Below are 25,424 nucleotides of genomic sequence, written 5' to 3'. Positions count from 1 at the left end.
TGAGACACTGGCTCACACCTGTCATCCTTGCTGCTCAGGAAGCTGAGATCTGAGGATCGCACAGGCACGAAAGTCCAGGAAACTTTTTTTTTTTTTTGCCAGTCCTGGGGTTGAACTCAAGCCTGAGCACTGTCCACTGTCCCTCGGCATTCTCAAGAGCCACAGCCGCACTTTGGACATTTTCTGTGTATGTTACTGAGGAATGGAACCCGGGGCTCCGGGCATGCGCAGTGAGGCCAGCACGCTACCACGGGGCCTGGCTCTCGGCCCATGAGACTCTTAGTCTTAAATATGTGAACTTCTCATACCTTGTAGCGTATTTTCCTTCCTAGCTTCATCTTTTCTTTCTTTGCACGACCAATGCTGCTCCTCAATTTTTTTTTACCAAGTTTATCTTGTTGTTTTTCGTGTTTTTGTTTGTTTGTTGTTGTTGGTCTTGGGCTTGAACTCTGGGCCTAGATGCTGTCCCTGAGCTCTTCAGCTCAAGGCTACCGCCCTACCCTTTAGCCAAGCCCCTCTTCCCGTTTTCTAGAGGTTAATTGGAGATGAGTCTCAGGTCCTTTTGTACCAGGACTGGCTTTGAACCTTGATCCTCAGATCTCAGCCTCCTGAGTAACTAGTGCTATGGGGTCAGGAGGAGGGGATTCCACATCCCTCCAGGTGGGGATGCCCGGCCCACCAGAGTCCACCACACTGACAGTCTCATATAAAAAGGTGAATTTATTGGGGAAGTAGATGGTGAACTGACCCGCCAGGGACACAGTGCAGACTTGGGAGCTGACACTGTGACCCCCGAGGGGGCTCTCATGCTGGGTTTTTAAGGCAAAACCCATGCGGTCGAATCTGGCCGCACACAGGTGGCCAATGGGATAGTTACATACACAGAGGGACCACAGCCAGCTCCAGCCACACGCAGGTAGCTAATAGGGTTAAGGCCCAGTGTTTGAATTTACCTATCACTTTAGTTGGAGTTGGCCTGCAAATTGGGAAGGTCTCCACACAAAGCAGGGCCCGCCTCCACCCAAGCGGATACCTAGCCTCATGGGCGGGGATAGGGTTGCCCCTCCCTAGAAGGGCAGAGGTGGCTGGGCTGCTTTACCATTGCTGACCTTCCACAATGGGCATTCAAGACGGTGTCAGTCTTTGCTCCCCTTAACAGCTAGGATTACAGGCGCCCAGTTTGGTTCTGAAATCTCAACCCTTCTGTCTCTCGGCCTTTGTAATTCTTGCCCACGTGTATCAGGAGTCCGTCTGTGTGGCTGTGCGGCTGTAGGCGTGCAGCTCGGGTCCTGTGGGGCTGAGTTCAGACCTGGACCATAGATCGTGAAGTCCTCCGGTGTCCTAGAGCAGCCCTGGAAGCCGGCCGCAGGGCCTCGGCGTGGGGGGGCGGCAGCTGTTTCCGGGCCGCAGGGCCGTCGGGGTCGCACTGCGCGCGAGCAGCTCGGCCCGGGCTCGGGCGGGCGCTGGGGCCCGGCGAGTCCTCCGTGGAGGGCGGGACCGATGGGAGGACTGCAGACCGGGGGGAGTGACGCGCAGGTCAGACGGCTGAGCCGGGCTTGGGGAGGCCGGGGAGGGGACGGGGTGTGGGTGGAGACGCGGGGCAGCCGGGGAGGCGGGAGCTGAGGCCCTTCCGAGGGTGGTGACGATGGGAGAGAGGAGGTCGGTGTGGGAGGAGGCCGGTTCCGGAACCGGTGCAGGGAATGGAGGAGGTGCAGGGCAGGGGAGGTGCAGGGCAGGGGAGGTGCAGGGAACAGAGGAGGTGCAGGGCAGGGGAGGTGCAGGGAACAGAGGAGGTGCAGGGAACAGAGGAGGTGCAGGGCAGGGGAGGTGCAGGGCAGGGGAGGTGCAGGGAACAGAAGAGGTGCAGGGCAGGGGAGGTGCAGGGAACAGAGGAGGTGCAGGGCAGGGGAGGTGCAGGGAACAGAGGAGGTGTAGGGAACAGAGGAGGTGCAGGGCAGGGGAGGTGCAGGGCAGGGGAGGTGCAGGGAACAGAGGAGGTGCAGGGCAGGGGAGGTGCAGGGAACAGAGGAGGTGCAGGGCAGGGGAGGTGCAGGGAACAGAGGAGGTGCAGGGAACAGAGGAGGTGCAGGGAACAGAGGAGGTGCAGGGCAGGGGAGGTGCAGGGAACAGAGGAGGTGCAGGGAACAGAGGAGGTGCAGGGCAGGGGAGGTGCAGGGAACAGAGGAGGTGCAGGGCAGGGGAGGTGCAGGGAACAGAGGAGGTGCAGGGAACAGAGGAGGTGCAGGGCAGGGGAGGTGCAGGGAACAGAGGAGGTGCAGGGCAGGGGAGGTGCAGGGAACAGAGGAGGTGCAGGGCAGGGGAGGTGCAGGGAACAGAGGAGGTGCAGGGCAGGGGAGGTGCAGGGAACAGAGGAGGTGCAGGGAACAGAGGAGGTGCAGGGCAGGGGAGGTGCAGGGCAGGGGAGGTGCAGGGAACAGAGGAGGTGCAGGGCAGGGGAGGTGCAGGGCAGGGGAGGTGCAGGGAACAGAGGAGGTGCAGGGCAGGGGAGGTGCAGGGAACAGAGGAGGTGCAGGGCAGGGGAGGTGCAGGGCAGGGGAGCTGCGCCCCTGCTAGGCTTGGGAGGCGCAGGTGGGGGGGAGTGGCCCTCAGGAGCTGGATCTCAGCTCGCCCAGCGCCCCCTGCCCCGAGTGGACGCACAACCCTGTAGCTGATGGAGCTGCTAGTTTTCATCCCACCTGGCTCCACCTGCTCTCTGCACCGGGAAGTTCTCAGGTTTGGGGAGTAGCTGTGGGCAGGAGGGCTAACTCTAGTTCCAATAATTTAGATGTCTCCCTTGACCACTCCAGGAACCAAAACCTGCCTCCTTTCTTGGCCAGCTGTCTGCCATTCCTGCTTAGGATGAATTTGGGTTTGTCTCTTGCCTTCTTGGGATCCCAGAGTGGTCCATGGCTCAAATGGCAGCAAAGTTTATAGTTGTACAGGGCCCTTGACTGAGTTCCCCTTCGCATTGCCCCAATCAGAAACACCACCTCCACCACCAACTCTTCCTCCTCCTCTTCCTTCTCCTCCTTTTTCCTTTTCTCTTCCTCCTTCTTCCTTTTCTCTTCCTCCTTCTTCCCCTCCTCCTCCTCCTCTTCCTCCTACTCTTTCATCCTGGGGCTTGAACTCAGGGCCTGGGCACTGTCCTTGGGCTTTCTCAAGCCTAGCGCTCTACCACTCCAGCCACAGCAGTATTTCCAGCTTTTTCTACGTACATGGTACCCAGGAATTGAACCCAGGGCTTCATGCATGCTAGGAAGAAACTCTACCACTAGCTCCCTGCTCAGAAACAGTCTCCTACCGAGCTGTGAGATAACCAGTAGTTGAAGCCAGAAGGTGTCCTGCACCTTCCCCAGGAGCAGAACTCCAAGTTATGGGGGATGAGGTTCATCAGTTTCTGTGCTTGAGATTGGCTTGGCCTGGCTTTTTTGCTCCTATGTGGACCCCAACACATGCTTCTACTCAAAGTATTATGTCATTACAGGGAGAGATGCCGTTGACCTTCCAGGATGTGGCTGTGTACTTCTCCCGGGCAGAGGGGCAGCAGCTGGGTCCCCAGCAGCGAGCACTGTACAGGGATGTGATGTTGGAGAATTATGGGAACATGGCCTCGCTGGGTGAGGACTGCCCTGGTTGCCTGTTTCATATTGGCTGTCTCTAGGGGTTTGTGTGTTCTGTTGGCTCTTGGGATCCCAAAGAATAGGTCCTGCCCTTGTCCCCAGATACCAGTCTGTTCTCTCTTGAAGGAACCTATCCTATGGGAAAGCAGCCTTACTGCCCAGTTCTATGGACTTTACTCTCTGTTGTTAGTGTCCCCGGTTCCCCTTTCCCAGACCTGCGAGAGAGTTCTCTACTGGCACTCAGCAATCCTTGGCTTCCCCTGATCATTCACATCCATGCACTCTTTTCACCTAGTATGGAGACCTGCAGACAGCATCTTGCCCCAGCTCACCCAGAGTCCTCACCTTTAACAGGATTCCCAATCCCTAAGCCAGAGCTGATCTCCCAACTGGAGCAAGGGGAGGAGCTGTGGGTCCTGGATCTTCTGGGTGCTGAAGAACCAGAGGTCCAGAGAAGCTGCCAGACAGGTGAGCATGAGCTGGAAACTGTAAAGGTTGCCAAAAGGATACACACACATGGGAAAATGGTTTATTGAGAGTGGGAGAGAAAAAAACCTCTTAACTTCACAAGATGGAGCCAGCAGAGCAAGAGAGATTATGGTTGGAGGAGAGAGATTATATAGGGGAAGGAAGTAGTGACCACAGAGAAAGTGGAGGTGACCTCAGAAGATGAGGAAATACCTCAGAGTCTGGGAGACCTCCCACAGCCCCCCGGCATACCAGTTGCCTGGGTTACAGGTGCTGGATGGGACTTCTGCAGGGGGAAAGGGGGTACAGGAGAGAGCCAAGGGAAGGGACCATTTCTCCCAGGTGGAAATAACAGAAACTGGTATGGGAATGGCCTCACAGCCCTGACTTGGGCTGAAATGAGAGGAAATAGGGCAGAAGAGTGATAGTACTTACTCTCCAGGAGCAGACACAGTTCCTGGTACACATGTGAGTACATGAACCTGCTTTGAAAGGGTTTAGTTTTGCTTTAAACAACAATAACAACCACAAAAAAACCCATAGTTCTCTGGTCATGTCAGTTATATTTTAGTGATTACCTTCATGCACATTATATAATAGAACTGCCTGTCCTTTTTTGGCGGTAGGTATTGGTGCTCTACTGTGTCCTTTTCTTTCATCTTTCCTTTCCTTCACCTTTAATCACTATTGTTCTTTTTTCCTTTCCTTTGAGACAAGGTCTCCATGGTACCTGGGTTAGTGTTGAGTTCCTGGGTTCAAATGATCCTTCTGCCTCGACGTCCTTAGTAGCTGGGACTTCAAGTGCATGTTACCACACCAGATTAATAGTATTTGTGTATGTCCAAGCATGCATATGTGCACATACCAATATTGGGGCTTAAACTGACAGCCTCTCATACTTAATTATTTTTTTCTCTTTTAAGACTTGAGCCACGGGCTGGGAGTTTGGCCTAGTGGTAGAGTGCTTGCCCAGCATGTACGAAGACCTGGGATCGATTCCTCGTTACCACATACAGAAAAAAGCTGGAAGTGGTGCCATGCCTCAAATGGTGGAGTTCTAGCTTTGAGAAAGCCCAAGGACAGTGCTAAGGCCCAGAACTGGTAAAAAAAAAAAAAAAAAAAAAAAAGACTTGAGCCACAATGCCACTTCTTCTGAGTATTTTATTGGAGATAAGAATCTCATAGACTTACCTGCCCAGGGTAGCTTCAAACTCTGACCTTCAGATCTCAGCCAGCCTTCTGAGTAGCTAGGATTACGGCACAAGCCATCAGTGACTTGTCCACTTAATTTTTTTTTTCTTTTGTCAGTGGTGGAGCTTGCACTGGACTATGTCCCTGAGTCTTTCTGTGCTCAAGACTAGCCCTCTACCACTTGAGCCATAGTACCACTTCCTGCTTTTTCTGTTTATGTGCTTTTTCTGTTTATGTAAATCAAACTCAGGATTTCATGCCTGCTAGGCAAGTACTCTACCACTAAGCCACATTCATAAGCTTGTTTTCTGTTTTGTTTTATTTTTGTCAGTCACAGGGCTTGAACTCTGGGCTGGGGAGCTGAGTCTGATCTCTTCAGCTCAAAGCTACTATGCTGAGCACATCACCACTTCCAGGTTTTCTTCCAGGTTAATTGGAGAAAAGAGTTTTGTGGACTTCCAGGCCCAGGCTGGCTTTGAACTCTGATCCTCAGATCTCAGCTTCCTGCGTAGCTAGGGTTACAGGCATGAGCCACTGGCGCCCAGCTTCCATAAGCTTTCTCACTCAAGATTAGTGCTCTTCCACTTTGAGGCACAGCACCACTTACAGTTTTCTGGTAGTTAATTAGAGATAAGAGTCTCATGGACTCTCCTACCCCGTCTGACTTTGAACCAAAATCCTCAGAGCTCAGTCTCCTGATTAGCTAGGATAACAGGATAACCACCAGGCCCAAACTGCCCACTTACTCTCCTTTCCTCCACACACGTTTTGTGCACCATTACACCATAAAGTTAATGTGTTTGGGCTGGGAAGGTGGCTTAGTTATAAGAGTTTTTGCCTAGAATGCACAAAGCCCTGGATTTGATTCCTCAGTACCACATAAACTGAAAAGGCCAAAGTGGCGCTGTGGCGCAAGTGGTAGAGTGCTAGGCTTGAACATAGAGAGGCTCAGTGACAGTGACCAGACCTTACATTCAAACCCGAGTACTGGGAAAATAATATAATAATAAAAATAATAATAATAACCAACATAAAAAAGTATCGAAGGTTTGACTCAAGTGGTAAATGCTTGCCTAGCAAGCTCCATGCCCTTAGTTCTGCATTCACTACTTCAAGCAAAACCAAGAGGTATTAATTCCATTTTAAGGGCTCAGTCCTCTGACTTCTCAGTGGTACCATGTCCAGACATCAATGAGTTAAAATTTCAGTTTATCGATTAGGAGAAGGGACATAGTTTTAAGTTCATAGCAAAATGTAAATACACTTAAATGCAAAACACAAAATTCTAAGACTACTAGATGACAACCTAGAAGAAAATGCAGGTAACACGGGGCTATACAGTGTGTTTTAAGATACAATACCAAAGTCAAAATCCAGGGCCAGTGGGCTGGGAGTTTGGCCTAGTGGTAGAGTGCTTGCCTAGCATGCATGAAGACCCGGGTTCAATTCCTCGGTACCACATACATACAAAAAAAGCCGGAAATGGTGCTGAGGCTCAAGTGGTAGAGCTCTAGCCTTGAGAAAGTCCAAGGATAGTGCTTAGGCCCTGAGCTCAAGCCCAGGACTGACAAAAAAAAAAAAAAAATCCAGGGCCAGGAGCTTGGCCTAGTGTTTTCCTTGCATGCACAAAGACCTGGGTTTTATTCTTCAGTACCACATACATTCAAATAAGCCAGAAGTGTTGCTATGGCTCAAGTGGTAGAGCTCTAGCCTTGTAAAAGTCCAAGGAGAATGCTCAGGCCCTGATTTCAAGCCCCAGGTATGGCAAAAAAAAAAAAAAAAATTCTTGAGGCCAGAAGCTTGGCATAGTGGTACGAAGACCTGGGTTTGATTTCTCAGTACCACATACAGAGAAAAGCCAGAAGTGGTGCTGTGGCTCAAGTGATAAAGCACTAGTCTTGAGGAAAGCCCAAGGACAGTGCTCAGGCCCTGAATTCAAGGCCCAGGACTGGCAAAAAAAAAAAAAAAAAACAACCCCCCCCCAAAAAAAACCCCAAAAAAACCAAGCCAGGCACAGTGGCTCACACATGTAATCCTAGCTACTCAGGAAGATGAGAACTGAGGATCACATTTCAAAGCCAGCCAGGCAATAAAGAACTCTTATCTCCAATTAATCACTAAAAAACGGGTCTGAAACTTCTAATTTCTATGAGAATGAGAAAAGTGTGCATAGGCTGACAAAGTAATCTGTAAAATTTACAACTAGTAAGTGATTATTATTCAAAGTACTCGAAAGTTTCCCGGAGCTGGGGCTGGGAGATTAAGCTAGTGGTTAGAGTGCTTGCCTAGTGTGCATGAAGACCTGGGTTCAATTCCTCAGTACCATATGCATAGAAAAAAGCTGGAAGTGGTGCTGTGGCTCAAGTGGTAGAGCGCTAGCCGTGAGGAAAAAGCCCAAGGACAGTGCTCAGGCCCTGACTGGCAAAAAAGAAAAAGTTTCTTGAAGCCTCGCAATAAGAAAATGAATTTGCAGGCCGGGAGTTTGGCCTAGTGGTTAAAGTGCTTGCCTAGCATGCATGAAGACCCGGGTTCGATTCCTCGGTACCACATACATAGAAAAAATCCAGAAGTGGTGCTGAGGCTCAAGTGGTAGAGCTCTAGCCTTGAGAAAGTCCAAGGACAGTGTTCGGGCCCTGAGCTCAAGCCCAGGACTGGCAAAAAAAAAAAAAAAAAGAAGAAGAAGAAAATGAATTTGCAATGCTGGTTAGAATTACAAACCTCTGCATGTAGATTTCAGTAATATGCACATTTTTGTTACATACAGGGAATTATTAACATTATTTTTCCTGTGAAGCTACTCTGGGGAACAAACTTTTTTTTTTTTTTTGTGGGTGATGGGGCTTGAACTCTGGGCCTGGGTGCAGTCCTGAGCTCAACTCAAGGCTACCACCCTACCCCTTGAGCCACAGCCCCACTTCCTGTTTCCTAGTGATTAATTGGAGATAAAGAGTCTCACAGTGCTTTAGTGCCATGGCTGCAACCCTGCCCGGCTTAAAACTTCTAAACATTTGATTTGATCTTATTGGCCAGCTTTCTTACTATGCTGGTCATGGATAGGTTCTAGGTTTTCTAGGATCTAATTGTATTATTTTTCCCAACATCTTATGGAAATTTTATTTTTTTGTAATGAACATCATATCCTAACACCTGGATTGTGTCATTAACATTTCCCATTTTCCTTCATCTAACTTTTGGCAGAAGTATTTTTTATTTTTTTTGTCTGTTGTGGGACTTGAACTCTGGCCCTGGGCACTGTCCCTGAGCTCCTCAGCTCAAGGCTATCGCCCTACTCCTTGAGCCACAGCGCCACTGCTGGTTTTCTAGAGGTTAATTTGAACCTCAGTCCTCAGATCCAAGCCTCCTGAGTTCAGCTAGGATTTTCTGCTTGGAGTCTGGAAGTGGAAGTCACGTGGAAGGTGAGGATTCTGGTTTTGTTTGTTTTTCATCTTGGAGGGAGCACAGGTATCTGCTCACTGAAGTAGCTCCTGTGGTTGAGGGTGCCAGTGTTTGGCTGCACCTGTCTGCGATGGTGTCTCTGGGCTGCCCCTCCGCGGGCAGCCTCTGGGTGGCAGCAGAGGGTCGCTGGTTCTGCCCTGGGAAGCAGTGGATGGTTGACACCAGGCACAGTCCTGGCAGGGCTGAGCTCCTACCCTGAGGTAGTGTGCCCTGTGGTCAGGGGACATGCAGCGCTGAGAGCCACTGGCACCTAGCCTTTTTCTTTTTCTTTCTTTCTTTTTTTCCGGCCAGTCCTAGGCTTGGGCTCAGGGCATGAGCACTGTCCTTGCATTTTCTCAAGGCTAGAGCTCTACCACCTGAGCCTCAGCACCACTTCTGGCTTTTTTCTATGTATGTGGTACCCAGCCCTTCGTGCATGCTAGGAAAGCACTCTACCACTAGGCCAAACTCCCGGCCCACACTTTTCCTTCCCTTTCTTTTTTCTTTCTTTCTTTCTTTGATTTTTCTTTTCTCCTTCCTTCCTTCCTTCCTTCCTTCCTTCCTTCCTTCCTTCCTTCCTTCCTTCCTTCCTTCCTTCTTTCTTTCTTTTTTTTCCAGCCCTGGGGCTTGAACTCTGGGCCTGGGCACTGTCCCTGAACTTCTTTTGCTCAAGGCTAGAGCTTTATCACTTGAGCAACAGTGCCACTTCTGGCCTTTTCTGTGTCCATGGTACTGAGGAATCAAACCAAGGGCTTCAGGCATGCTAAGCAAGCACTCTACCACTTCCATATTCCACAATCTAGGCTTCTCTTTATCCAGTCATACTCACCATAAGGATTAACTGTCATACTTTCTGGAAGATAACTTCCTGAGTAAAACATAGGCTTCTAGTATTTATTTATTTTTGTGGGTCATGGGGCTTGAACTCGATCTAGGCACTGTCCCTGAGCTCTTCAGCACAAGGTTACCGCCCTACCCTTGAACCAAGCCCCACTTCACGTTTTCTAGAGGTTAATTTGAGCCTTGATCCTCAGATCTCTGCCTCTTGAGTAGCTAGGATTACAGTGCCTGGCTTTGGCTTCTATTATTATTATTATAAAGGTGATGTACAAAGGAAACAGGCTCCTTTGCATTAGAGAAATGCTTATATTTCTGTTGTATTGCATAACTAGAACCTACCTAACCTAAATGTTTATTGAATGGATTAGTCTGCTAGTTTGATAAGTAATTTATTTGATACTTAATGAAAGTAGCTCTTTTTATCCTGCCTTCTGACTATCTAATTCTGTACTATGCCTGTCACATGTTTTTCTACCTGAGCATCTGATTTTTTTAATTTTTTTTTTTTTGGTGGGTCATGGGGTTTGAACTCAGCCTGAGTGCTGTCCCTAAGCTCTTCAGCTCAAGGCTTCCACCCTACCCTTGAGCCAAGCCCCATTTTCCATTTTCTAGAGGTTAATTGGAGATAAGAGTTTCAAGTCAGCCAGCTCTATGGGTCACGCCTGTAATCCTAGCTACTCAGGAGGCTGAGATCTGAGGATCAAGGTTCAAAGCCAGCCCAGGCACAAAAGGACTTGAGGCTGTTATCTCCAACTAACCTCTAGAAAAGGCAAGTGGGGCTTGGGTCAAGGGTAGGGTGGTAGCCTTGAGCTGAAGAACTCAGGGACAGCGCCCAGGCTGAGTTTAAGTCCATAACCCACCAAAAAAAAAAAGAAAAGAAAAGCCTCAAGCTGGCTTTGAACCTTGATCCTCAGATCTCAGCCTCCTGAGTAGCTAGGATTACAGGTGTGAGCCACCGCGCCCAGCTATGATTTTTTTTTTTAATTTTCTTCTTGGGTGCTAGTCTTGGGACTTGGACGATGGGCCTGAGTCTGTCAATTGATCCACAGCTGTACTTCTGCTTCTTTGGAGGTTAATTGAACATAAGAATCTCATGAACTTTTTAGCCTGGGCTGGCTTCAGACTGCAGTCTTCTTCTGATCTCAGTCTTTGTAGCTAGGACTATGGGCCTGAGCCACTTGGGGGTCAACCCATTGAAACTGCTTTTTGCATAATGACTTGTAAGAGTAGCAAACCGATCATAGAGATATTGCTGAAAGGTGATTTCTTCTGTTCATTTTCTTTTTCATTTGTTTTTGTGTAAACAGATTCTGAAATTGTGAACAAGAAGCAATTACCCATTGTAAGCCAGAAATATTCTGAAAAAGTAACAACTCCAGAATTTGTATTCAGAAGCTCAAGGCTTAATTTACAGGTGCCTGAGTCCCAGGAAGCCCAGGGTCCTGAGCATCCAATAGAAGAGAAGCAGGGAAGTGCTGCTGAGCAGAATTTGAAAAAACCCTATCTTCACAAAAGAGCTTTTGGAGAAGAGTCTGTTGCATGCAAGGAACAACCTACAGAACGGAGGTCTGAGGCAGGTGATGTGCTTGATAGATACTTGAAACCAAACCAAAGTATTGCTAGATTTCAAAGAAAGAAAATAGAAGATAGAGCCTTTAAATGTGGCATGTGTAACAAAGCCTTCAAATATAAGTCAAACCTAAAACGCCATCGGAGGAGTCACACTGGGGAAAAGCCTTACGTATGTGGTCATTGTGGTCGAGCCTTCACTCACAGTTCAGGACTTAATATGCACCATCAAGTTCACACTGGGAATAAACCATTTAAATGTAATGACTGTGGGAAAACCTTTGGGCTCAACTCCCACCTCCGTCTGCATCAGAGAATTCACACTGGAGAAAGACCTTTTAGGTGTAGTGAATGTGGGAAGGCCTTCAGTCGAAGCTCATCTCTTATTCAACATCGTGTGATACATACAGGACAGAAACCTTACAAGTGTAATGATTGTGGGAAAGCCTTCAGCCAGAGTCCTCAGTTAACTCAGCACCAGAGGATTCACACAGGAGAGAAGCCCCATGCATGCACTTGGTGTGGGAAGGCCTTCAGTCGCAGCTCAAGCCTTATTCAGCACCAGAGGATTCACACAGGAGAGAAGCCCCACAAATGCAATCAGTGTGGAAAGGCCTTCAGTCAGAGCTCTAGCCTTTTCCTCCATCACAGGGTTCATACCGGAGAGAAGCCCTATGTGTGCACTGAATGTGGCAGAGCCTTTGGCTTCAACTCTCACCTTACTGAACATGTAAGAATTCACACTGGAGAGAAGCCTTATGTTTGCAGTGAGTGTGGTAAAGCCTTCAGTCGGAGTTCTACCCTTGTGCAGCACCGTAGAGTGCACACTGGGGAGAAGCCCTATCAGTGCACTGAGTGTGGGAAGGCTTTCAGCCAGAGTTCCCAGCTCACCCTACATCAGCGTGTCCATACTGGAGAAAGGCCCTATGAATGTGGAAGCTGTGGGAAGGCCTTCAGCAGGAGGTCAACCCTAACTCAGCATCAGCGGGTTCACACAGGGAAGATTCCTCTTGGAGGCAAATGCAACCCAGCTTTTGCTCATGACTCTAGCCATCCATCTACTAGAGACAGATGTGACACGGCATTCAGCCATGGTGAAAACCTCATTCTGCACTGGACAGTTCACACTGGTCGGAAAACCCTGGGATGTAATGAATGCGGGAAAGCTTTCAGTCAGCCCTCTATGTATGAGAAAACTGATGCTGGAGACAAACCTTATAAGTGCCAAGAATGTGCAAAGGCAGTTAGTCGGGGTTCAGCTCTTATTCAACACCAGGTAACTCCTGTTGAAGACAAATCCCTATTGAATGATGGATCTGAAAGATACTTTATTCATATCAAAAAGATTTTCCAAGAAAGACATTTTGAATGTGATAAATATGAGAAATAGTAATAGTTCATTTTATGTTAAGTGATATGGCAGAATTGAAGTAAGAAGGCACAAATATTCCTAGCAAAAAAGTTTAAATAGATTGGATGGCTTTAAATTAGAAAGCAAACACGAGAAAATTCATTATAGAAAGCAGTTATCCGTGTAGAGGTTACTGTTGTGCTCATGGGTGAACTGTGCAGCACCACCTGCAGAGACCATGCTGAAGTGGCTGTAGGCCAAATGAGTATACCTACCTAATATGGGAATGCACCCTCTCCCAAAGGTGTAGTGGTGTTGGATAGTCTTTCCAAGCCTAGGCCTGGGGCTGAGAGCTGCCAGCCTCAGGCCTACTGGGCAGATTGGAGCCTTCCCTCCACCATCACCATGTTCCAGCTAGTCTCCCCTGCTCACAGGAGCACTTTCTGAGAAGTGCTATAGAGGAGCAGACCTCCAGGATCAGTAAGGCAGTGGCTAGATTTTTTTGTTTGGTTTTGTTTTGTTTTTGGTCAGTTGTGGGCTTCAACTCCGGGCTTTGGCTGCTGTCCCTGAGCTGTTTTGCTCAAAGCTAGCACTCTTACCACTTGAGCCACAGCTCCACTTCTGGTTTTCTGGGGGTTGATTGGAGATTGGGACTCTCCTGCCTGGGCTGGCTTTAAACCCTGACCCTCAGATCTCAACCTCCTGAGTAGCAAGGATTGCAAGCATGAGCCTCCAGCAGCCTGGCTCATGTCTCCAAATTTGAGAATTGTGATTACCAGTAGAATTGTTTTGTGGGTTCAGTATGTAGCATGGGTCTCAAACATTTGATCCTCCTGCCTTAGCCTCCCAGATGCTGCGATTATAAATATAACAACCATGACCAGCTCACCAATAAGATTCTGTAATAGGGGCTGGGAGTTTAGCCTAGTGGTAAGGGTGCTTGCCTAGCATGCATGAAAACCCGGGTTCGATTCCTCAGCACCCCACATACATAGAAAAAGCCTGAAGTGGTACTGTGGCTCAGGTGGTAGAGTGCTAGCCTTGCCATAGGAACGGCAAAAAAAAAAAAGATTCTGTAATAGCCAGGTTTCTTGAGGTATAATCTATATAAAATTCACTTCACCTCCAACCCACCCTCATTCTTAGAGCTCATCTTTTTAATAAAGTGATAGGATGCTTTCTTAGGAAAAATACATTTTCAGTATACTGAAAGTGGGTCATCTCTACAATGAGAATGTTTTTAATGTATAGTTATACAGGTTTTGACAAAAACAGTTTTATAGCCACCACCATAATCAAAATATAGAACATTTCCATCCCTTTCCAGAATTGTTTCCTGTCCTTATAACCTCAGGCCCTACTTACAAGATCACACTGTGTAGGCTTTTGAGTATGGCATATTCTATGTAACACACTGGAATTTCATCCAAGTTGTTGCATGTATCAATTCACTTCTCTATTGTCAAATAGCATTCCATTATATGGATGAAAGCAGATTATTACTTTACCCAAGAAAAGATTTGTGTATTCCCCATTTGGAGCAACTATGAATAAAGCAGGTACAAACATTTAATTTCCTGCTGTGTTGTAAACTTACCTCTAATGTTCTTTGGGGAAAATACCTAAATTGAGGGATTAGAGTCATTACTCAGGTGATAAGGTGCCTGTCAGTGAGAATAAAGTGTTGGGCCGGGAGTGTGTACTAGTGGTAGAGTGCTTATCTAGCATGCACAAAACCTTGGGTATAATTTCTGAGTCCACATAAATAAAAAAAGCTGGAAGTGGTGCTGTGGTACAAGTGGTAGAGCAGTAGCCTTGGGAAAGCTCAAGAACAGTGCCAAGGCCTTTATTTAGTTCAAGATCTGGGACCTGCAAACAAACAAACAGTAATGGCAAATCAAAAAAAAAGAAAAACCTACTGTGCGTGGTTGCTCATGCCTGTAATCTTAGGTACTCAGGAAGGGAAGATCTGAGGATCTAGGTTCAAAGCCAGTCCAGGCACTAAAGAAGGTGACTTTTTTTTTTTTTTTTTTTTTTTTTTTGCCAGTCCTGGGTTTGAGCTTAGGGCCTGAGCACTGTCCTTGGTCTTTTCTCAAGGCTTTAGCTCTACCACTGGAGCCTCAGCACTTCCAACTTTTTTCTATGTATGTGGTACTGAGGAATCGAACCTGGGTCGTCATGCATGCTAGGCAAGCACTCCACCACTAGGCCAAACACCCGGCCCATCTTGAGACTTTTATCTCCAATTTATCACTAGAAAGTATGGCTGTGGCTAAGGGAAGTAGCCTTGAGCTGAAGAGCTTAGGGACAGTGCCTAGGATCAGAGTCTCACAGTTCAGGTTCCATGACCCACAAAAACAAAACAAACAAAAAAACCCTCACTGAGAATAAAGTGTCAGATAACCAATTTGAGCTCCAGTCTCCCCCAAGAAAAATACAAAAGCCAGAAAATACCTAAGTGGAATTACTGGGTCATTGGCAAACTTATGGCTAACTGTTTTACCCCTCAGTCTTGGGGCTTGAACTTAGGGGCTGGACACTGTTCCTGAGCCTTTGTGCTCAAGGCAAGTATTCCACAGCACTACTCTGGCTTTTATCTATGTATGTGATACCAATGTGTCCCTGAGCTTTCTTATGATCAAGGCTAGCTTTCTATTAGTTGAGCCACAGCACCACTTCTGGTTTTTTCTGTGTATGTGGTACAGAGGAATTGAACCTAGGTCTTCATACATTCTAGGCAAGCACTCTGCTATTAAGCCACATTTCCAGCGGCATTTTGACCAAGGGTCCTGCTATGTAGCACAGTTTGGCATCTAACTCATAATCCTATTGCCTCTGCCTCCTGGGTTCTGGGATTATAGGCATATGCTACCACACTTGGCTTTTGTGGGGATTTTGGTTTGAATGGGACGGTTTTGGTTATTGTTCTTGCAAGTCCTGAGGCTTGAACTCAGGGCCTGGGTACTCTCCCTGAGCTTCTTTTGCTCAACTCTAGCACTCTACCCTTTGAATCACTGGACTACTTCCAGCTTTTTCTGTGTATGTGGTACTGACGATTTAAAACCAAAGGCTTCCTGCATGCTAGGCAAGCACTCTACCACTAAGCCACACTCCCAACCAGTATGGGGTTTTTTGTTTTATGCTTTTTGTGCCTACAGTGGAGCTTACACTCAAGAGCCTCAGGTTCTCCCTCATCCTCTTCTGCTTACAGGTGACGCTCTACTACTGAAGGTACAATCTTTGGTTTATTACTCTTATGTGGGAAATTAAACCCAAAGCTGGCACAGTGGCTTACACCTATAATCCTAGCTACTCAGGATGCTGAGATTTGAGGATCGAGGTTCAAAGCCAGCTTACGTACTAAAGTCCATGAAATTGAGACTTATATCCAATGAACCACTAGAAAATGGGAAGTGGCTTGGACTCTGCCGGGCATTGTCGCTGAGCTCTTCAACCCAGGCTATCACCCTACTCTTGAGCCAAGCCCCACCACCTGTTTTCTAGAGGTTAATTGGAGATCAGAATCTCAGGTCTTTTTGTGCCTCAACTGGCTTTGAACCTTGATCCTCAGATCTCAGCCTCCTGAGTAGCTAGGATTACAGGCTTGAGCCACTGTGTCTGGCTTCTGTGTGTGTGTGTGTGTGTGTTAGGTTATTTTCTTTTTTCTTATTTCTTTTTATTTTTGCCAGTGCTGGGACTTCAATTCAGGGCCTGGGCACTATACTTGAACACATTTTTTTTTTTTGTTGGTCATGGGGCTTGAACCCTAGGCTTTGGTGTTGTTCCTGAACTCTTCAGCTCAAGGCTACTACCCTACCTCTTGAACCAAAGCACCACTTCCGGTTTTCTAGTGGTTAACTGGATATAAGTGTCTCATGTTCTTTAGTGTCTGGACTGGCTTTGAACCATGACCCTCAGTTCTCAGGCTCCTGAGTAGCTAGGATTATAGGCGTGAGCCACCATGCCCGGCTTCCTTGGACACTATTTGCTCAAGGCTAGTGTTCTGCCACCTGCACCTGTTGTGCCCAAAGTTCCCAATCCCCCTGAAAGACCACCAGAGTCCACAACCAATGCAAGCAACAAAGAGCCGTTTAATAGGAAGCTCGAGCTTGGTCCTCTGCACCTTAGAAACCAGTGATGCTTGGAGGCCGTGAGTACGAATTAGCACAGCTTTTTTTTTTTTTTTTTTTTTTTTTTCCAGTCCTGGGCTTGAGATCAGGGCCTGAGCACTGTCCTTGGGCTTTCCTCAAGGCTAGTGTTCTACCCCGAGCCACTGAACCACTTCTGGCTTTTTCTATGTATGTGGTGGTACCGAGGAATCGAACCTGGGTCTTGGTGCATGCTAGGCAGGCACTCTTACCCCTAGGCCAAACTCCCAGCCCATTAGCACAGCTTTTATAGTACAGAATAAACAAGTTTTAGTTTTCATTCTCACAGCCTCATGTTTTACTTAACTTTTACATAGAGACATTTCACAATTTCTCATGTTATGGTTTCCCACAGAAGTTTAGTCTTAGGTGTCCTTGCTAGCTGTGGGACACAGCTGCAGTCCTAGAGATTACCTTTGAATGTCCTTGAGTAAACAGCTGATGGAGAGTCTTACAGTTCTCCCAAGAAGAGGCAATTAGGGGATTTCTCAGAACTTTACAAAATGGAGACTGCTTAGAAATAACTTTTTAATGAAGATCATCGGACTTCAAAATTAATGTAGGCCTCACACACCATAGCACCACTTCTGGCTTTTTCTGTGTATATGGTACTGAGGAATCAAAGCCAGGGCTTCATGCATGCTAGGCAAGCATCCTACCACTAGACCATGCTCCCAGCCTTCCTACTCCTCTCTCTCTGCATGGGGACACAGGCTTGCACTGGAGCAGGGGCCTGCGCAGGGCGGGGGCCTGCGTGAGGACACAGGCTTGCACAGGGGCGGGGGTGTGCCCAGGCCAGGGGCCTGCATGGAGACACAGGCTTGCAGTGGGGCGGGGGTGTGCCCAGACCGGGGGCCTGCATGGGGACACAGGCTTGCACAGGGGCGGGGCGTGCCCAGGCTGGGGGCCTGCATGAGGACACAGGCTTGCACTGGGGCGGGGGCGTGCCCAGGCCGGGGGCCTGCCTGGGGACACAGGCTTGCACTGGCGCGGGGGCGTGCCCAGCAGCAGGTGCAAACAACGGGGCGGGGCGGGGCGGGGCGGGGAGCCGGCTGCTCCCGGCATGCCGCGGGCCGGCGGCGGCGGCGCACTGCGGCCGGCAGGCGGCGCCCCCTGGTGGCGGCGGCTCGGGGGCGGAGCCGGAGGCGGAGGGTTGCGCTTGGTGACGGGGGACGCGCGGCCGCGGCGCACTGGGCCGGCGGCCGCGGTTGTGGAGGACGCGGAGCTCGGGCTGCGGGGCCGGCTGCGCCGGCGGTTGGGGACCCGTCGGCGGCCGGGGCGCAGCACGCGGGCCGGGATGAGAGGCGGTGGCGGCGGCAGCGGCAGCGGCAGCGGCAGCGCGGCTCGCGCGAAGCCGGCTGGTGAGAGAGCGGGCGGTGGGCGGCGCGGTTGGGAAGATGGCGGAGAGGCCGCGCTGCGGCCCCGCGGCCTGGCTGAGCCCGCTCGGAGGCTCCACGACCCGCCAAGCTCGGAGTCCCAGCCCGTGGAGACCCAGGGCGCGTGAGGGGCGAGTTGGGGCGCTGCAGGCCCGGGGCCAGGCGCGTGAGGGCCAGGCTGGGTGTGTGAGCGCGGTGGGCGTGAGGGAGCCGGGCCTGAGGCGGGGCGTGGGGTGTGGGGGAGCCCGGCGGAGAGGGCGCCCCTGCTCGCAGGCGCGCGCGTGTGTGCGGGGTCCGCGCCCGCGGTGGGTGTGCGAGGGCGCGCCGGCCCCGGCGTCGGCGTCGGCGTGCGGGGCCCGCCGCGGGCCGGGAGACGCTCGCGCCCGGGCTCGAAGGTAACAGTGTGTGCACAGCCTGGGGGTGGCCTGCGCGTGCGAAGGGCCCCAGCCCGAGGACAGGCGTGGGCGCGGTGCCCCTGACCGGGACAGGTGTGCAGCGTACGCGTGCCCTCCCCGCGCGCGGGCCGCGCCGGGCTCCGCGGCGGTCGGGCGGGGACGGTGCTGCCCGCCGGGCAGGGTTCTGGCGTCGCGGTTCCGGACGAGGCTTTGTCCGCCGGGCTCCAGGAGTCGGGTGGGCGTCTCCGGAGCGGGTCACGGCTGCCTTGGCGTGGCGTGCCCTGGCCTCTGCGGCAGGCCGGCGCGGGCGAGCCCTTCCCGGGCCTGCCGGGGTCCGGCGGGCGCGGGCGGGGGTCGCCCGCGGGCCGCTGCGCGCAGCGTCTAGGCCGGGACGTCTTTATTTTAAGCCGAGCAGCCGGTTCCGGGCGCGGCTGCTGTGGGTGTGTTCCACGCTGCTCCTCGCCGCAGCTGCTGTGGGCGCTGCGCAGCCTTCGGCGGCGCAAATGCGGCTGAGCCCCCTCCCCCTTCCGAGACTCCGGTGACCTCTGCTGGGAACCTGCAGTTGCCAGGCTTCAATTTGTCCCCTGCGCAGACAATACGGACGTTTGTCTTTGGGAGCCAAGGAGGGCGACTGAGCCCCGTGTCCCCGGCGCTGGCTGAACACAGCAGGTGGTTTTGTGAGCGGCTTCCTCGCACAATGAGCTAGGGGGAGGGGAAGGACAGTCAGTGTGACTTGACAGACGGAATACTCATTCCCTGAATCGTCCTGGGTGTTCATTGGAGATCCTGCATGTTGGAAACGTTTAGCCCATCTTGCGAAGATGCAGAGCAGACTGACCAGAGGACAGGTTCCGGAGCCAGACTGACCACCTTGGAGTGGTGACTCCTTCTTTACTGGCTTTGTGGTCTTAGGCTAAAGCTTTTTGCCTTTGTTTTCTTGGCTGTAAAATGGGTGCAGTAATAATATTGGCCTTAGAAGGTTGTTGTGAGGACTCTGAATTAACAGTGATGGGGAAAAAAAACCCCAACATTGTGTGTATTAGGGGTGGTTCTTATCGCTAAAATTTGGATCTGGCAGTGTTGGGTTTGTTGTGTTGCAAGGTTAGGTTTGGTTACATAGGATCCTGCAGGGTTAGGCTGGGCGGTATTGGGTGCTGCAGGGCATATATGCTGGGTTATGGGGTTCTTCAGTTGTCCACCTGCACCTGTCATTGCAGTGTTTCATGGAATTGGAGTCTGTGGCTTTTGTTCCTCTTCCCTCCTTTCTCTTGAAATAGTTTGAGAATTTTATTATATTACTATTAGCAATACCAGGGTTTAAACACAGGGCCTTATGCTTGCTAAACATGGCTTTGTTTCTTAAGACAAGTAAACTGAGGCTGTATTAGGAGAAGCAGATCTTTATTTTATTTATTTTTTTGATGGTCATGGCACTCAAACTCTGGGCCTGGGCAAATGTCCCTGAGTTCTTCAGCTCAAGGCTTCTGTCCTACCCCTTGAGCCACAGGGCCACTCCAGTATTCTGGTGGTTGATTGGAGATAAGAGTCTCATGGACTTTAGAGCCAGGAGTTTGGCCTAGTGGTAGAGTGCTTGCCTAGCATGCATTGCTTCCTTGGTACCACATACATAGAGCCAGAATTGGGGCTATGGCTCAAGTGGCAGACCAGCTTTGAGAAAGCCCAAGGACAGTGCTCAGACCCTGAGTTCAAGCCCCAGGACTCTTAGAAAAAAAAAAAAAGTCTCACAGACTTTAGTGCCTAGGCTGGCTTTTCACCACGATCCTCAGATCTCAGCTTCCTGAATAGCTAGAATTGCAAGACCTCAGCCTCCTGAGTAGCTAGGATTAACAGGTGTGAGCCACTGGTTCTTGGATGCCAGCATTTGTTGTTGGTGGTGGTGGTGGTAGTGGTCATGGGGCTTGGTGGCATGAGCCACCAGGATGCCAGCATTTTGGGCCTCAGGGCCTGAGCACTGTCCCTGGGCTTTCTTCTTTTTTCTTTTCTTTTTCTTTTTTTTTTTTTGGCCAGTCTTGGGCTTGGGCTCAGGGACTGAGCACTGTCCTTGGACTTTTTCAAGGCTAGAGCTCTACCATTTGAGCCTCAGCACCACTTCTGGCTTTTTTCTATGTATGTGGTACCGAGGAATCGAACCCAGTCTTCATGCATGCTAGGCAAGCACTTTAACCACTAGGCCAAACTCCCAGCCCTTTCTTTTCTTTTCTTTCTTTCTTTCTTTTTTTTTTTTTTTTTGCCAGTCCTGGGCCAAGCCATCACCAGCTCTGTAGGTCCTAAATTTGGTCTTACTCCCAGGAAGCTAGCCCTGACTCACTACCCACCTTGGTTATGCAGGTCTGCCCTCACCATCTCATCCCTATCCTCCAAGTACATTCTGCAGTTGTCAATGTCCTCTAGCCTTCAACACAAGTTTGGCCTCCTTTAAGGGAAACTTGTCTAGTAAATAGCTGGCACTCAGCAGGTAACAGTAGAGACTGAAAATTAGGTGAGAACAGGTAAACCTAGCAAGCATAGAACAGGCATTCAGACTAGGAACCAGAGCATTTCTAATACTTCCAGCTGGAAGAATGAGGATTTTTCATGACAAGCTGAATTCTGAATACAAAGATCAATACTACTGTAATTACATATGAATATCTGAGGGGCTGGGAGCACAGCCTAATGGTAGAGGCCTTGCCTCATATGCACAAAGCCCTGGGTTCAATTTCTCGGTACCACATACATAGAAAAAGCTGGAAGTGGCACTGTGGCTCAAGTGGTAGAGCACTAGCCTTGAGCAAAAGGTGTCCAAGAACAGCACCCAGGCCCTAAATTCAAGCCTTACTGGCAAAAAAAAAAAAAAAAAGGAAAGAAAAAGAAAAATATCTGAGGGCCGGGAATGTGGTAGAGTATTTGCCTAGCATGCACAAAGCCCTGAGTTCGAGTCCTCAGCACCAAATAAACAAAGTGCCAGAAGTGGTACTGTGGCTTAAGTTCTTAGGCCCTGAGTTTAAGCTACTCAGGAGGTTGAGATCTGAACATCAAAGCCAGCCTGTGCACAAAAGTTCATGAGACTCTTTTTTTTTTTTTTGCCAGTCCTGGGCTTGAGCTCAGGGCCTGAGAACTGTCCTTGGACTTTCTCAAGGTTAAAGCTCTACCACTTGAGCCTCAGCACCACTTCCAGCTTTTTTCTATATGTGGTACCGAGGAATCGAACCCGGGTCTTCATGCATGCTAGGCAAGCACTTTAACCACTAGGCCAAACTCCCGGCCCCTCATGAGACTCTTATTTCCAATTAACCACCAGAAAACCAGAAGTGGCACTGGGGCTCAAAGCTGGTAGAGTGCTAGCCTTCAACTGAAGAGCTCAGGGACAGCACCCAGGCCCAGAATTCAAGCCCCACAACTGACAGTGCTAGTGCTAGGCCCTGAGTTTAAGTCCCAGAACTGGCAAAAAAAAAAAAAAAAGTCTCAGGGCCAGGAGTTTGGCTTAGTGGTGGAGTGCATGCCTAGCATACACAAAGATCCAGGTTGGATTCCTTGGTACCACATACATAGTAGCAGAACTCTAGCCTTGAGGAAAGCCCAAGGACAGAGTTCAGACCCTGAGTTCAAGCCCCACAACTGGCACCAAAGGAAAAAAAAAAAGAGTCTCTGTCTGGGCTGGTTTTAAACTGCAATCCTCAGATCTCAGCCTCCTGAGTAGCTAGGATTATAGGCACAGGCCACCAGTTCCCAGTGAGTCTAGCTTCTTTTATCCAGTAATATTATCTCAAGGTTCATCTGTGTTATAGCACAAATCAGTAAAAATCCTTTTATTGCCAGTTAATATTCCAGCTTAACAACATGTCAACTTTTGCTCATCTATTAATGACATTTAAGCCAATCTACTTCTGAGCTACTATAACTTTAACTACTGCAAACACACATACATAAGAATATACAAGGGCCGGGAGTTTGGTCTAGTGGTAGAGTGCTTGCCTAGCATGCACGAAGACCCGGGTTAGATTCCTTGGTACCACATACATAAAAAAAAGCTGGAAGTGGTGCTGAGACTCAAGTACTAGAGCTCTAGTCTTGAGAAAGTCCAAGGACAGTGCTCAGGCTCTGAGCTCAAGCCCAGGATTGGCAAAAAAAAAAAAAAAAAAAAAAAAATTGGGGGCCGGGAGTTTGGCCTAGTGGTAGAATGCTTGCCTAGCATGCACCAGGACCTGGGTTCGATTCCTTGGTACCACATACATAGAAAAAAGCCAGAAGTAGTGCTGAGGCTCAAGTATAGAGCTCTAGCCTTGAGAAAGCCCAAGGACAGTGCTCAGGCCCTAAGTCCCAAGCCCAGAATTGGCAAAAAAAAAAAGAATATACAAAAAGTGGTTAGTGGTAGAGTGCTTTGCCTAGCATACATGAAGCCGTGGGTTACGTTCCTCAGTACCACATACATAGAAAGAGCTGGAAGTGGCACTATGTCTCAAGTTGTAGAGTCTAGCCTTGAGCGAAAGAAGCTCAGGGCCAGTGATCAGGTCTTGAGTTCAAGCCCCGGGACTGGGGGAAAAAAAAAAACAACACAAAATGTGAACCAGTTTTCAATGGAGAAACTTGTTTTTCTGATCTATTTTAATATTTAAAAAAATTGGAGAAACCAAAGGAAGTACAGTTATAGATATAACAGCTGGGCACTGGTGAGATGGCTCACACCTGTAATTCTGGCTGCTCAGGAGGCTGAGATCTGAGGATCATGGTTCAAAGCCAAACACAGTTACAAATATGTCTGAAAGAAGCTGGTTACAGCTAATCTTCTAGGGAACCAGAATCCTTGGGAAAGATCAGAAGGAGTGTTCACTGAGAACCTCTGTACTTTTAGCACCATGTGAATATCTCTTTTTTTTTTTTTTTTTTTGGCCCCTTTCTCTTTCTGGCCCCGCTCGCTCCGGCCCCGCTCGCTCCGGCCCGGCCCCTGGCTTGCTCTGGCCCCGCTTGCTCCGGCCCGGCCATCTCTCGCTTGCTCCTGGCTCTGCCTGCTCCGGCCCCTTCTCGCTCTGGCCCTGCTCGCTCCGGCCTCGCTGGCTCTGGCTCGGCTCGCTCCCGCACGCTCGGGTCCTGCTCGCTCCGGCCCCGCTCACTCCGGCCACCACTCGGTTGGGCTCTGTTCACTTCAGCTCAGCTCGCTTCTTTCGCTCTCTGTCGCTGTCGCAGTCTTGTCTCTGCCACTTTTCCGGTTTGGTTGTGTCTTGTCTCTGCCACTTCCGGCTTGGTTGTGTATGTGGGATACCGAGGAATCGAACCCGGGTCTTTGTGCATGCTAGGCAAGCACTTTAACCGCTAGGCCAAACTCCCGGGCCCCCCATGTGAATATCTCATCTGTTCAAAAATAAACAAACCAGGGGCTAGGAAAGTGGCTTAGTGGTAGTGTGCTTGCCTAGCATGCATGAAGCCTTGGGTTCAATTCTCCAGTACCTTAGAAACAGAAAAAACCCAAAGTGCCACTGTGGCACTTTGATAAGAATACTAGTCTTAAGCAAAAGAAGCTCAGGGACAGTTCCCAGGCCCTGAGTTCAAGCCCCAAGACTGGCAAAATAAATAAATACTTAAATAAACCAAACTTCTTAGGACATAAAAATAAGGTCAATCTATTGAGAACTAAACAAGTTATACTTTGGAAAGCAAGATATCAAAGAGGTCCTAATTAGTTTGAGAAACAGCTAATACAGAAGAAATTACGTTACTCCAACAGCCCATTGACCAGGCTTTGCAACACTCCAGGTCCAAACTCATCTTTTCATATGTATGTCAGTACTGAGGATTTAATGCAGGGCCTCATACTGTCACCTGGCATTTTCATTCATTGCTGTCACTCTATCACCTAAATCAGAACTCCAAATTCATCTTTTTTTTTTTTCCTGTCCTGAGGTTCTTTTTATTCAAGGCTAGCACTCTACTACTTGAGCCACAGCACGACTTCTAACTATTTCTGTTGATGTGGTGCTGAGGAATTGAACTCAGGGCTTCATGCACGCCAGGCAAGCACTCTACCACTAAGCCACATTCCCAGCCTACTCCAAATACATTTTTGCTGATATTAAAGGCCATGTGGTGCCGCGAGTTTGGCCTAGTGGTAGAATGCTTGCCTAGCATGCACGAAGACCCGGGTTCGATTCCTTGGTACCACATACATAGAAAAAAAGCCAGAAATGGTTCTGTGGCTCAAGTGGTAGAGCTCTAGCTTTGAGAAAGTCCAAGGACAGTGCTCAGGCCCTGAGTTCAAAGCCCTGGACTGGTGAGAAAAAAAAAAAAAAAGGAATTGTCAGCTGGCATGGTGGCTCACGCCTGTAATCCTAGCAGGAGGCTGAGATCTGAGGATCAAGGTTCAAAGCCAGCCTGGGCACAAAAGGACCTGAGACTCTTATCTCCAATTAACCTCCAGAAAATGGGAAGTGAGGCTTGGCTCAAGGGTAGGGTGGTAGTCTTGAGCTGAAGAGCTCAGGGACACCGCCCTGGTCCAGGGGTGGGGCAGTAGCTTTGAGCTGAAGAGCTCAGGGACAGCACCCAGGCCAAGTTCAAGCCCCATGATCCACCAAAAAAAAAAAAAAAAGCAATTGTCCTAGGATCTAAAACAAGGTGATAAGCACATGCACATGAGCAGGAAATAAGACCTTTGTACCTTTGTTACATCAATAGAACCATGAAGCTATATGTTACTACAAGTTCCTCAGAGAGGAAGATCCCCTCCTCTCCCATTCATTCTCCTGTTGTCACTGCTGATAAGAAAATTCAAATTGAAGTCTTCAACTTGAATCAGACCTAATCATTGTTACCCTCATTTCCTATTATTCTTTAGATAAACTTTAAACTACCACAAACCATACATAATCTACCTTCTTCCCTTTGTGCCCTAACTTGAAATACCTATGATCAGTGGCATTTCGACGAGCTCACTCTTCCCATTCTGGCTAAGTCAGGTTCAGCCTATGGACTGCTTCTTTTCTTTAAGCCTTCCCATTTTTTTTCTCCTCTCAGGTCCCTATGCTTGAACTCAGGGCCTG

General features: G+C 49.3%; 2 protein-coding genes across 8 annotated transcripts in view; both read left to right on the top strand.

Moving 5' to 3' along the window:
* Nucleotides 1-674: 674 nt before the first annotated feature.
* Znf251 (zinc finger protein 251) lies at nt 675-14,028 on the top strand. Of its 4 annotated transcripts, none has more exons than XM_090339602.1 (4): nt 675-714; nt 3,485-3,617; nt 3,975-4,088; nt 10,862-14,028. In XM_090339602.1, exons 2-4 carry the CDS (start codon nt 3,491-3,493, stop codon nt 12,511-12,513), a joined length of 1,893 nt encoding a protein of 630 aa, XP_090195728.1. In that variant the 5' UTR covers nt 675-714; nt 3,485-3,490; the 3' UTR covers nt 12,514-14,028. The 4 variants fall into 4 exon arrangements, with proteins under 4 accessions (XP_090195728.1, XP_090195727.1, XP_090195731.1 ...); XM_090339601.1 differs by lacking the exon at nt 675-714 and adding an exon at nt 1,110-1,536; XM_090339605.1 differs by lacking the exons at nt 675-714; nt 10,862-14,028 and adding exons at nt 1,110-1,536; nt 4,431-4,619.
* Nucleotides 14,029-17,823: 3,795 nt separating this feature from the next.
* The window catches only part of Arhgap39 (Rho GTPase activating protein 39), a 62,916-nt gene continuing 55,315 nt past the window's right edge, over nt 17,824-25,424 (top strand). For 3 of the 4 annotated variants that reach the window (XM_090339594.1, XM_090339591.1, XM_090339592.1), the window contains exon 1: nt 17,824-17,983. The gene's annotated coding sequence lies outside the window, so the exon portion shown is untranslated. Of the gene's footprint in view, nt 17,984-18,117; nt 18,181-25,424 lie in introns of those variants that run through there. The other variant, XM_090339593.1, reaches the window with a different exon arrangement.

This window comes from Megascapheus bottae, chromosome 9, assembly GCF_031878675.1.
Source record: "Megascapheus bottae isolate mThoBot1 chromosome 9, mThoBot2.hap1, whole genome shotgun sequence".
Taxonomy (NCBI): domain Eukaryota; kingdom Metazoa; phylum Chordata; class Mammalia; order Rodentia; family Geomyidae; genus Megascapheus; species Megascapheus bottae.
This window is presented reverse-complemented; position numbering and strand designations above follow the sequence as displayed.

Coding starts and splice junctions, on each gene's coding strand:
- Znf251 (XM_090339601.1), top strand. CDS start 1,501: ATGGGAGGACTGCAGACCGGGGGGAGTGACGCGCAG. Junction 1,537..3,484: donor CCGGGGGGAGTGACGCGCAG/GTCAGACGGCTG, acceptor ATGTCATTACAG/GGAGAGATGCCGTTGACCTT. Junction 3,618..3,974: donor TGGGAACATGGCCTCGCTGG/GTGAGGACTGCC, acceptor CACCTTTAACAG/GATTCCCAATCCCTAAGCCA.